Source organism: Mustelus asterias, chromosome 6 (genome assembly GCF_964213995.1).
Source record: "Mustelus asterias chromosome 6, sMusAst1.hap1.1, whole genome shotgun sequence".
NCBI lineage: Eukaryota > Metazoa > Chordata > Chondrichthyes > Carcharhiniformes > Triakidae > Mustelus > Mustelus asterias.
The window spans coordinates 44,303,047-44,315,746 of record NC_135806.1 but is presented as its reverse complement, the minus strand read 5'-3'; the positions used below and the strand labels follow the sequence as shown (position 1 = coordinate 44,315,746).

Genomic DNA, 12,700 nt, shown 5'->3' with positions numbered 1-12,700 from the left:
CACCCCTGAGACATTTTTCTTCATTGAAGATGCCGCACAAGTACAAATTATGGTGATCTTTAGTGAATTGTCCATCAGTATATCTATGATCACCAGTGTATCATTGGAGTTAGGCAATTATTTTGTTGTTTAATTTAGTCTGACAGAGCAGACGTTACTGCGCTGGTGATTTTGTAATATTAGTTGATTAAACTGGTAAATAATTTTCACCTTGAGTCACCTTGTGTGCTGGTAACACTTGTTGTGATATAATTTATCTTGTAATTGTTCTCCAGTCATCTAACGCTGCTCCTCTGCCTCGACAGAAATAGCTGTGACTGCATTCCGTCCTCAGCTGTGTATTTATTTCTTGAAGAGATCTGCCAGCCAGTTGTCGAAAGGTGTTATATTGCACATTGCTCCAAGTGAGCCTCTGTTTGAGTAAACCACCAACCAACCCCCACTCTTTTTACTCTCAAGTTACTCAGAATTTCCTGGTAACTGATAGATCATTGTGCTAAATTTAGTTCTCAGCATTACAGTTGGATTTTCAAGTTTGCCAGTTTGAAAACCCTCGCATTCTCCCACCTTGATTGTTCCTGCAGCTGATAGGGTGCCCACAGTCACTTCCAGTTCTGGAGGCAGATGCTTGAGTTTATTTGATTTTTAAGACTGAAATACTTCACGTTATCTCTTCTGCCAAAACAACCCACTACTCCCGGCTCATCCCGCAGAGCAGGGATAATCCCTGGCTTCTTTTCTCCACTGTCAACTATTTTCTTCAACCCTTGCCCTTTCCACCATCTTCCAACAAGGAGTGTACAGAGCCCACCAGTGTTGTTGCCACTAAGGTTGAGGCCATTTGTTCAGCTGCCTCTGCCACATCTCTTTCTTCTGCTGCTGCCCAAACCAAGACCCCCCCACCCCCATCGCCTGAATCTTGAACACATGGCTTTCTTTTGTTTCTCTCCTCTCATCCAACTCTAAGACACCTGAGTGATGGGAGCAGGTTCTTACAAAATCTACTAGAGCTGCCGTTTTCTTTGTTCTGGAGGTAGGTGTGTTATTGTCATTTATTGTCCATCCCTAGCTGCTCTGAGGAGGTGGTATTGAATCACTGCAGCCCTTGTGGTGATGTTAGGGAGTTGAACTCTATTTCTTTTTATTAATTTGTATATAACTGATGTGTGGCTCTTTTATGGACTTTTATTGTAGGGAAACCTTGGACTCCCAAAGAGAAGCCTGTCCAGTCAGTAATTGACAGTGTTACCTTGGAACCAGAGTTGGAAGAGGCCTTGGTCAATGCTACCGATGCTGAACTTTGTGACATAGCAGGTAAAGGATGCTTATCCCTCTGAGAAGATTCACTTTGCAGCGCCACTTTTCAAATAAGTGATGAAATTTCCACTTTGATTTTGTTTGTAACTAATGTTCTCCTACACCAATTATCCCTCTTTTTCCAGCCCTCCCCCTCCCCCTCCCCCTCCCCAACCCATTTGCTTCCTGTATTGTAGAAGGTAGATGTGTTACTAGTTAGTGTAGAGTTGCAACTACACAAAAATATTACAGCACGCCAATGGGCTGTTTGGCCCAAACAGTCTGGGTCAATCATTATCCTCCCTCCACACAAGATATAACACTAATCCCATGTATCCACCCTGTTCCCATTTCCCCCTCTCTCACTTCTTTTGAACTCTCTGTCTAAACTATCCTTCAATGTTGGTATGGTCACTGTTTCAATCATTAATCTGAGTAATGCATTTCACAGTTCCATGTACAAACATTTCTCATTTTTGCTATCTTAAACTCTTATATTTAATTCTTAATATCTGTCTTTTATGTCCAGTGAAGAAATCATAACATTTATTATTCTGCTGTTCATTATATAAAGATTATCCTTGCGTCAACTTCATAGATTGTTTCACTATTCAAATGATGACATTCACTCTGATTCATTCATCCTTTGTGGGAAGAGTCCCAAACTGAGATTGTGAAGTGTGGATCACCAAACCATAGGGCACCTTTAAGAGATACTGTGTTGTAATGTGTAATATTGTGAGCATAATTAGCACCGATCACACAAGACTGAAGCTGTAAGTCAGCCTTTCCAAAGTTGTCCTGTCTTCCATTTGCTCTCTGAGTTGAAACACTGGGAAGATTGGTAGTTATTAAAGGGAAAATAGATCTGGGTGAGGCACTGGAAGGGAGAGATGGTGCCAGAGGAGTTAGGGTAGAGAAAGAACAGTTGATGATTTGAATGGCCATGCCACCACCACTGTGGCTTAGGCAAGGATGGTGGTGGAAAGCATAGCCAGGCAGAGAGGTCTCAGTAAGAGGCAAGTTGTCATCACCCAGGAGCCAGCACGGTGGCACAGTGGTTAGCACTGCTGCCTCACAACGCCAGGGACCTGGGTTCAATTCCTGTTGTGGAGATGCCGGCGTTGGACTGGGGTAAACACAGTAAGTTTAACAACACCAGGTTAAAGTCCAACAGGTTTATTTGGTAGCAAAAGCCACACAAGCTTTCGGAGCTCTAAGCCCCTTCTTCAGGTGAGTGGGAATTCTGTTCACAAACAGAGCTTATAAAGACACAAACTCAATTTACATGAATAATGGTTGGAATGCGAATACTTACAACTAATCAAGTCTTTAAGAAACAAAACAATGGGAGTGGAGAGAGCATCAAGACAGGCTAAAAAGATGTGTATTGTCTCCAGACAAGACAGCCAGTGAAACTCTGCAGGTCCACGCAACTGTGGGAGTTACAAATATTTGTAACTCCCACAGTTGCGTGGACCTGCAGAGTTTCACTGGCTGTCTTGTCTGGAGACAATACACATCTTTTTAGCCTGTCTTGATGCTCTCTCCACTCCCATTGTTTTGTTTCTTAAAGACTGGATTAGTTGTAAGTATTCGCATTCCAACCATTATTCATGTAAATTGAGTCTGTGTCTTTATAAGCTCTGTTTGTGAACAGAATTCCCACTCACCTGAAGAAGGGGCTTAGAGCTCCGAAAGCTTGTGTGACTTTTGCTACCAAATAAACCTGTTGGACTTTAACCTGGTGTTGTTAAACTTACTTCAATTCCTGTCTCAGGTGACTGTGTAGTTTGCGCATTCTCCCCATAACTGCATGGGTTTCCTCCAGGTGCTCTGGTTTCCTCCCACACTCCAAAGATATGCAGGTTAGGTTGATTGGCCATGATAAATTGCCCCTTAGTGTCAGGGGGGGCTAGTAGGGTAAATACATGGGGTTACGGGGATAGGGTCTGGATGGGATTGTTGTCAGTGCAGGCTCAATGGACCAAATAACCACCTCCTGCACTATGGGGATATTATGGGGGCGATTCTTCCATACTGCTGCAGTACCAAGGGGGCAGCGCCTAATGGGGTGGGACCCAATGTGGATGCAGGGCCTCTGGGGATGGGGAGTCCCGCTGCCACTTTACATTTGGGCTGAATGACAGAGGGAGGGAGGGAGGCCAGCGATCGGGGCTGGCCATCGGGGGGGGGGTTTAGAAACGAGGCGGACCAGACATGTTTGGAAGACCAGCGATTGGGCCGTGGGGGATGTCGCACAGCAGGCGTAGCAAGGTTGCGGGGCTGGGCAGCGATTGAGCTGGCCAGCTATTGGGAGGCCTGACAGTCAGGGGCCACTGTGCATGCGCCGATCCTGACACTGACAGCGCTGTGCTGTCAACCTCTCCAGTGGGAATAGGCCCCACTCACTGAATTTTAACATGATTTACACCAGGGCACTCTGCAGTGCACAGAGTGTGGGAGATTCATTTTAAAATCCCTCTGGAAAAAACAGCGGATTTACTCCAGTTTTTACGCGAATTCGACACTTAGAATTTTTTTGAGATAATCCCACCGTATGATGCTATAATTCCATGAGCCAAGTTTCACTCTTAAGCCAGGATGTTAATAAAATTATCCACAGTAAGGTTGTGATAAAAGGATCTTGTTCACAAGTGAGCAACCATTCTGCAGAGAAATGCAGAGAGGGGCAGTGATTTTTTGATTCATTGACACCAAGTTCAAGGAGTCAGGTTTACGGTGAGATGAGTGAGACAGGCAGAGGCTGGTTGGTGAGATTAGACCTCAGTGCTGTCCTGGGCAGGAAGTTGGAGAGAGTGGAGGATGGAACAATTGGGGTTGAAATAAAACCATAAATGTTAAACCAACTGCACAATAAATTGAATGAAGTAGATTCATTAAAAATGGATATTACAACATTTTAATAAGAAATAAACCTCGAAATTCAGACTGTTCATTAATCTTCACTGTTTATTTTTCAGCATTCATTCTGTTCTTTCGCAAACCCATGTCATCACTCATTTCATTCGCATTGTTTCTTGGACTGTAAGATCATCATCAACCATAGAAATTCTGAAGTGTTAGTGTCATGTCACAGCTGGCGAATGTGAGACTGTACCAACATGAATATGTGACTGTACCAGCTTGCGAATGTGAGACTGTCGCAGGCTGTGCTGCTGTTTAAGTGAACGTGTTCTGGGCTGGCTTCTTGCAAATGTGTTGCTGCTGCCTGTTCAACAGACAGAAGTTTAGTTCCGAGATTCTTCTGTTTAGCCTTTTGAAGCTTTAATCTGGTTAATGAGAATATTGACACCAGTGCATGTTGAGCAAAGTTCCTCTGGGCTAATTTACTGGTAGAGCAAGCATGAATGTAAAATTAGCACAGACAGGAATTTAACTCTATATTGTTATTGTCTGCAGCATCTTGTTACCAGGGAAGAATTTCTTCCAGTTTTAGTATCCTGAAGTATAATTATGGCAAACAATTCAATCTATGACACAAGGGAGTGTTACTAAGAATTTTCTTCCCCCCAGTTTTGTTTCCACTGCTCACTCTGGAAAGTGATGGCTGGATGTAGCTTTAGTGATGATGTGGAGATGCCGGCGTTGGACTGGGGTAAACACAGTAAGAAGTCTCACAACACCAAGTTAAAGTCCAACAGGTTTATTTGGTAGCACAAGCCACTAGCTTTCGGAGCGCTGCATATGCTCTGTTTGTGAACAGAACTCCCACTTACCTGATGAAGGAGCAGTGCTCCGAAAGCTAGTGGCTTGTGCTACCAAATAAACCTGTTGGACTTTAACCTGGTGTTGTGAGACTTCTTACTGTGTAGCTTTAGTGTCCAGAGTAACTCACATAAATGGAAAATTCAGTGTGGAGAACAACATGGTCAAGCCTAATCCTGTTCTCAATACCCCATCATTTCTGCCAGTATGAAATTGGTTGAACTGGTACAGACTAATTCATATCTGTGACCATCTGACCTGTCACCACTTATTAATAAAGAAGATGGTGCCTTTACTTGGCTTTGAAGGTGGTTCTATCAAGTTTTAACTAGCATTGCGTGGTTTTCATATTCTCACACTCTGGAGAATATTGTGAAGTAGCACAAAGGTTGGGAGACCCATTAACAGTCTGACAAGCTGTGACATAAATGCTCCTTGTACGTCTGAAATAATCTTCATACCAGCTAGTATAGGTTAGCCCTATACACAGTGAAGGGAGCCACCCACATTCACCTGACATGAATATTCTGCTAGATTCAGAGCTTTAGGGCTAAACTTTCATGGCGTTGGGCCAAATCTGGAGGCCTTTAAAAATGGCGGATGGGACCAGGATGCCCTGGTTTCCTCCCACAGTCCAAAGATGTGCGGGTTAGGTTGATTGGCCATGCTAAAATTGTCCCTTAGTGTCCTGAGATGCGTAGATTAGAGAGATTAGCGGGTAAAATATATAGGGATATGGGGGTATGCCCCTATTTCTGGCAGTCGGGGAAAAGGGATGGGGGTGAATTGCACAGGTGGGAAACCCGAACTCAGCAGGGCAATTTGAAATTATTGCTGAGTTCAAACAGGAGCCCATTTCCATTGCTTCAAGGACCGTAACCCACAGTGTGGGTGTCACATTTCAATGGAGGAGATGAAAGAGCTCTTGAAGGGCAGATAAGGTCTGTTTCAAATGTCAAGATCTGAAGTGATTTCAATCTCCAGCTATTTCAAAACAAAACAAACTCAACTGCAGCTGTCAGTTAGAGGAAAAACAAAGACATGAAGACTGCTATGCATTGATTACAGCTTCAGTAGACTTCATTGGTGACATTTCCCAAGGACTGTTATTATAGCTGAGATGTGGAGATGCCGGTGTTGGACTGGGGTGAACACAGTAAGAAGTCTCACAACACCAGGTTAAAGTCCAACAGGTTTATGTGGCAGCAAAGCTTGTGCTGCCACATAAACCTGTTGGACTTTAACCTGCTGTTGTGAGACATAGAATCATAGAAACCCTACAGTGCAGAAAGAGGCCATTTGATCCATCGAGTCTGCACCGACCACAATCCCACCCAGGCCCTACCCCCATATCCCTATATATTTTACCCGCTAATCTCTCTAATATACGCATCTCAGGACACTAAGGGCAATTGTTTTAGTATGGCCAATCAACCTAACCCGCACATCTTTGGACTGTGGGAGGAAACCAGAGCACCCGGAGGAAACCCACGCAGACACGAGGAAAATGTGCAAACTCCACACAGACAGTGACCCAAGCCGGGAATCGAACCCAGGTCCTTGGAGCTGTGAAGCAGCAGTGCTAACCACTGTGCTACCGTGCCGCCCTTTTTACTATTATAGCTGAGCCCATAGTGAATGTTTGGTTGTGTTTCGAAAGTTCCAAAACATGTGTTTCAAAAGTTCTCAGCAGGGAGACTAAGTTCACATTTTTATTGACAATTTAAGAGGCTATTAAAGATGAACTATTTTTGAAGTGACTACTGAATAGAAATTTGTTTTGTAACAGACTGACCACTTGAAGGGATTTAAAATATTTGGATTTCACAAATGAGGGAATTTTCAATATCAAGTGTGTATGAATGAGAGGTCTGTTACATTGCTAGGATTTTCTTTCATCTCCACATGGCTCCTGAAGTTTTTCCATAATAGATACTGGGTGAGTGGCTATGGGGATGTGATGTGTCATGTTGCTGGGTGTTGGGTGTAGAGGGCCTAACATGCTTTTATAAAACTGGGCCAAAATCTCAACACTCTTCTGCCTCCATGTCTGCCTCCAAACTGCCTCCTGAGGCAACAGGCCTGACTCAATTAAACCCCCATGAAGGGTAAAGATTGTGTGTGACTTTGCCCTTTATATCAAGGCGGGTTAGCTAAGTCAGTAAATTTCCTAACTTGAGCTACTGACGCCGGTAGCAAACATCAGGCCTCTGATCTCCATTTACAGAAAGAACTGGCTGGTGTATCATTCGAATCCAATACCTACTGATTCAGAGATGGAAATGCTGCCATTGAGACCTGCCTCTAACACAATGGGTGGGATTTTATGGCCTCGCTTGCCCTGAAACCGGGAAATCCCACCCGAGGTCACTGGACCTTTCCGAGGTCCGCCCCTCGCCCGCTCTGATTCCCCTGGCGGGCGGGACAGTAAAATTCCAGCCTATATTTTTTTTAAACTAGAGTAAAAGATCTTGGAAATTCAAATTCCACTGAACAAAATTCTGCCATCTTTTGCACAGTTTGCACCAATTTAAAGCAAAATCAGTGTCATGCAAGCCACAACAAAAAAACTGTGGATGTTGGAAATACTCAGGTCTGGCAGAATCTGTCGAGAGAGACAGAAGTTAATGTTTCAGGTTGCTGACAGGGTTAATTATGTAATAAGATAAAACTCTAAACCCTCATGGAAACTTATGTTACAAAATCTAATGTCATGATTCATATGTTTTAGGAGTATAACTTTTAGTTAGGTTGAGAATTGGAATTCTTAAATGCAAGATAAATGAGAAACTGGGAAACAAACCCAGAGTAATTGCAAAGCAAGGGGTGGTCTATTCTTATTTAATAAGATCAGAGTTGGAAGTGAAAAAATGTTTTAAAAATGGGCTACCTATCTGGGCTTCTTGGTGGAGGTAGGATGACTACAGCTGTCTCAATAAGGCTTTTAATTGTTCTTGTGGTTTCCAAAAACAAAGGGAAGGTTTGTGAATTGGAGATAATTAGATTTATAATTTATATCTCTACCTAGGACATCCCAGGTATGCCATGTTGCAGGGATGGAATGAAGAAAGCTATTTTTAAAAAATTTGTTTTGGGTTTATCTCTGTGATTTCTCATAGAAAGGGTTAGTTTGTGCCTGGAACTGCTGCAGCTCGGAAACAGACAGAGGGAGAAAGCTTCTGGCAGTTGGTGCTAGGAAGCAGCTTGAACCACTAGCAGAGGGCTATCAGGAGTCAACTGTGTTTTTTTTTTGAAGCAAGAATGTAATGAAGCCCATGCTTGAGTTGGAGAGTTCACAATTGTGAGGTGCTTAAAGGAGAGTTGGAAGGTTCTAGCCAAGAAATCTCACCACAGAGAATAGTGTGAACACTGAGGCGAATCAAAGTGAATTCCTGAGAACTGTGACACGCATTGATCTGGTCCCTGGAGAAGTGAAGGAAGCCTCAAGATCCTGTAAAATAAAGCAGAGCTCTGGGGTCAAAATAAAGTGAAATAAGGAGTTTGCAGTTGAGATTTTGGGTTTTTAAGTACATAGTGTTTATGAAATATAGGAGCAAATCTTCCAGCCTCCGAGTCATCAACTGAGGATGATCTCTTTGAACCCTGTGGAAATCTGCTCAACTGTCATTGCCGCTGCTTGGGAGATCTGGGCTAGTGTGTTAAGTGATTGCATTTGCTTTGTTTAACTCTTGTATGGTACTTTTGTTTGTTTAAACATGAATACTTTCATTTAATAACTGGGAATTCAAACTTCTTTTTAAAAGTTAATGATCACTATTGAGATCCTAACACTTGGATAGCACCAATTGGAAATGTAGAAGTGACGTATTGTGGTGCTAATACAGTGCTCTTCCGTTTTAAACGGTGCATCTTTCTTAGCAAGGTGGCTACATTGATAAAGGAGTGAAGTTTACAACGTTGAAAAAAACATCTTCAATCCTTCATTCATCTTTTTATCTTTGTTACTATTTCTGTAGATTAGCACAATATTCTAATTACTTTAATGTCCTAATAGAAGAAATCACAAGTTATATGATTTCACGCAGTTATGCATCAGATCTCTCCACCGTCAGTAAGCTGTGGCCGCAGTGTGTACATCGACAGGATTCACTGCACCAACTGGCCAAGCACCTCCCTCCATCATCAAATCTGTCATCATCACCCCCCTCCTTTGCTCACTATTTACCCCTCTGTCTTTGCAATTTACTGCCTATCTTCAACTTCCCTTTCCACTGAAGTCCTTGAATGTATTAGCACATCCCAATTTTGAACCCACCTTTCTCAATTCCATTTTTATACTCCCTCAGATCAGGATTGTAGGCCAGCTGCAACACTGAAACAGCTCTTACCAGAGTCACAAATGACATGCAGCGTCACCGTGGTAAGCTATCCCTCTTCACCCATTCTAGTCTTTGACTTTTTGAGCGCATCATGTTCCTCCACCTCCTCTACATTGCCCACCTCTCCCTTTCCTTACCTCATTTGATGATGAAGCCCTCATTCAAGTCTTTGTTGCTTTCAGACTTGACTATTCCATCACTTTCCTGGCCGGGTCTCATCTTCTGCTCCTCTGAAACTCTGCCTGTATCCTAACTCGCATCCAGTCCCGTTAATCCACCACCCTTGTTTGCTGCCCTGTGTTGCCTCTTGGTTCAGCAACAACAATTTAAAAGTGATCATTCTTGTTTTTAAATCCCTCCATGGGCTTGACCTTTCTCTATTTCTGTAACCACTAGAAGAAGTCTTATGATTTTCAGATCCCTTCCCCCTTCCAATTTTGAGCTCTTCTGTATCTCTTATTCTAACTACACCATCGTTGGCTGCTGAGCCTTCAGTTGCCTAGTTTCTAAGCTCTGGAATTTGCTCCCTAAACCTTTCAAAGAACAAAGAACAATACAGCACAGGAACAGGCCCTTCGGCCCTCCAAGCCCGCGCCGCTCCCTGGTCCAGGATTGAATCCTGAATCCAGGATCCCCGCCCAATTTTCCAGCCTATCTACATACCAATCTACATACTTTCAGCCTGTCAACTCTCCCTCTTGCTATAAAACACACATTACAATCAATTTGACCAAGCTTTTACTTTCTGGTTCCAATATCTCCTTACACGGCTTAGTGTCAAATTCTCTGATGTACCTTGGGGATGTTTTACTGTGTTAAAGGTGGTACATGAATGCAAGTTGTTGTAGAAGAACAATGAAAGCAGGTAAATATTAAAAGTATCACCTCCTAACTTCTTTCCAAGTCTCTCACCACCTTGGCTTGGATAACTTGTCCCTTCTTATCGCTGGGTGAAAGTCCTTCAATTTCCTAATTTAACAGCAGTGCCTTCATCAAACAGATTCCAGAGATCGAAAAGGGGTGTTACCACCACCTTCATAAGAACAATTAAGGATGGTCAATGAATGCTGGCCTAGTCTGCAACACCCATATCCTGAGAACTAATAGTTAAATAAAAATGCAGTTGTCAGCTTGACCGTATGGTGATTTGCAGACTGAATTGTCATGTGAGAGAGTTAATTTGAATGAGAATTTCAGCACTCTGGTAATTCTGTGCTATGATTTTTTTTTTCCCCCTGCTTTATCTGCATCAAAGCCCAAATACCTGAAGTTCAATCACTTTACCCAGTTTCATTAACGTTGTGTGTCCTATTTTGTACCTTTTAGCCATCCTTGGCATGCACACACTGATGAGCAACCAGCAATATTATGAAGCCCTTGCCAGCAGCACCATAGTTAACAAGGAAGGTCTTAACAGTGAGTAAAATGTGAAGTTGTGCAGAACAGCATTTTAAAGGCTGGATTATTCTGCATCAGATCCCAGCTTGGTTGAAAATGTGTCATTGATAAATGTGGCTTTGTGTACTTTCAATACAATTCTAGTTCAAAATGTAATGGTTTACTTAATGTATTTAAATATATGAATTATATGTAGTGCTATTATAGATCGAATGATATTTAGTGTTGACTGACTGTGTCTATTTAAAATGCATTAGTCATTACCATCCAGACAGCTATATCCCTTAATGAAACTGGCAGAAGGAGTAACTCCTCATCCAAGCAGGTGTCAGAGTTGAGCTGCGTGCACTCCGAAGAGAAGATTGGCTACTAATAAGCTGGTGCCATTCTTACCAATGTTCCTGGATCTGGTTACAGAATGATGTTGGAAGGGTAAATGAGCGAGTGCCATTCTTACCCATGTTTCCTCATTACAACATCATTCCTAGATGGTATTATGTAGAATTGCTCTAAATTGACGGATCATTTTGCTTAAATTATTGAACTTTGTAGAGCATTGCCGTTGAGCAGTTTTATGTTGGAAAATGATTATTTTTCAGTGCCTGCTTGGCAACACTCAGCTTGTCTCTCTTGATCAGGTGTCATTCAACCCACTCAGTACAAGCCGGTTCCAGATGAGCAACCAAACTCTACAGATGTGGAAGAAACCCTAAAGCAAGTTGTGGAAAATGACCCTGAGCTTGAGGAGATTAACCTCAATAATATAAAGGTGAATGCAGACACTCGTTCTTCACTAATTTTTCTTCAACATAACTGATAAACAGAGAATAAGGAGGGTCAACTAGACATTAAAAAACATCACAGACCCATGTGAGGCATTTTGAATGCTTGAAATAAAAAGTACCTAGAGAGTATTGAGAAATTGTCATGGGGAGAACTAGGGTAATGCCAATGTCAGAGTAATGTCTTTATAACGTATTTAACCAGTTAAATATGTTATAAAGAGGTTCAATTAGCCATTGTGTTTTTAGTTTTATTTATTTTTGTTTCATCTTCACAAATGTACATTTACTAAATGAAAGAGCATGTTAACATAGGAACAGGAAAAGATAATTTAGTCCCTTGAATTTATTCTGCCGATCAGTGAGTCCAGAGCTGATCTGTGACCTAACTCCATTTTATTTTTGACTCGTGTCACTTAATACATTTGGCTAACAAAGATCTATTAATTTCAGATTGAAAATTAGCAATAGATGTAGCAACAATCCCATTGCGAAACAGATTTCCCAACCAGTGGAAACAGCATCTACCCTATCTTTCCCCTAATACCTTGAAAATGTCAGTCAAATCACCTTGTAACCTTCTATGTCCCACGGAATGCAACCTGGTTAATCCATGGAGTCCAGGTATCCTTGTGGTAAATCCACACTGTTCTTTCTCTAAGGCCAATATATCCTTCCTATGGGGTACTGCTCGATACTCCAGCAGTGATCTAAGGGCATTTTATAACTGTAGCGTGACTTCTATCCTCCTTGTACTCTATTCCTCAAGATATGAAGTCCAGCATTCCATTAATCTTTTGGATTATTTTCTGTACCTCATGACATTTTAACTTATCACTTCGATTCCAAGACTCCACTATTAGTCTATTAAAGTTTTGCTGTGTATACAAACTGAATGTGATGAGTTCATAAAAATGGACTGTGGTTGTGGACTTTAATGATTTGTTTGAAGATGGAAGGACATATTGGGATATATTTTCTGGATATAGAATATTTTCTGTTGTTGAGAGCAGTTAGGGGTTCGGTCACCAGAGCAAGACACCTTCCAGGTCAATTGTCTGCAAGGCGACCAATTAGCAGGCTGCTTCCATGTTCACCATCCAATTAGAAAGAGTGAATGCATTAAGAAGGAGGGAAGGCCAATTAGAGGGCCGG

At 42.2% G+C, this 12,700-nt stretch overlaps 1 protein-coding gene across 2 annotated transcripts in view; it reads left to right on the top strand.

Moving 5' to 3' along the window:
* The window catches only part of tmod1 (tropomodulin 1), an 84,499-nt gene that overhangs the window by 51,391 nt on the left and 20,408 nt on the right, over positions 1 to 12,700 (top strand). For both annotated transcript variants that reach the window (XM_078214252.1, XM_078214253.1), the window contains exons 4-6: positions 1,195 to 1,314; positions 10,692 to 10,781; positions 11,402 to 11,532. In XM_078214252.1, coding sequence (XP_078070378.1) covers positions 1,195 to 1,314; positions 10,692 to 10,781; positions 11,402 to 11,532 — 341 coding nt within the window. The remainder of the gene's footprint in view (positions 1 to 1,194; positions 1,315 to 10,691; positions 10,782 to 11,401; positions 11,533 to 12,700) is intronic.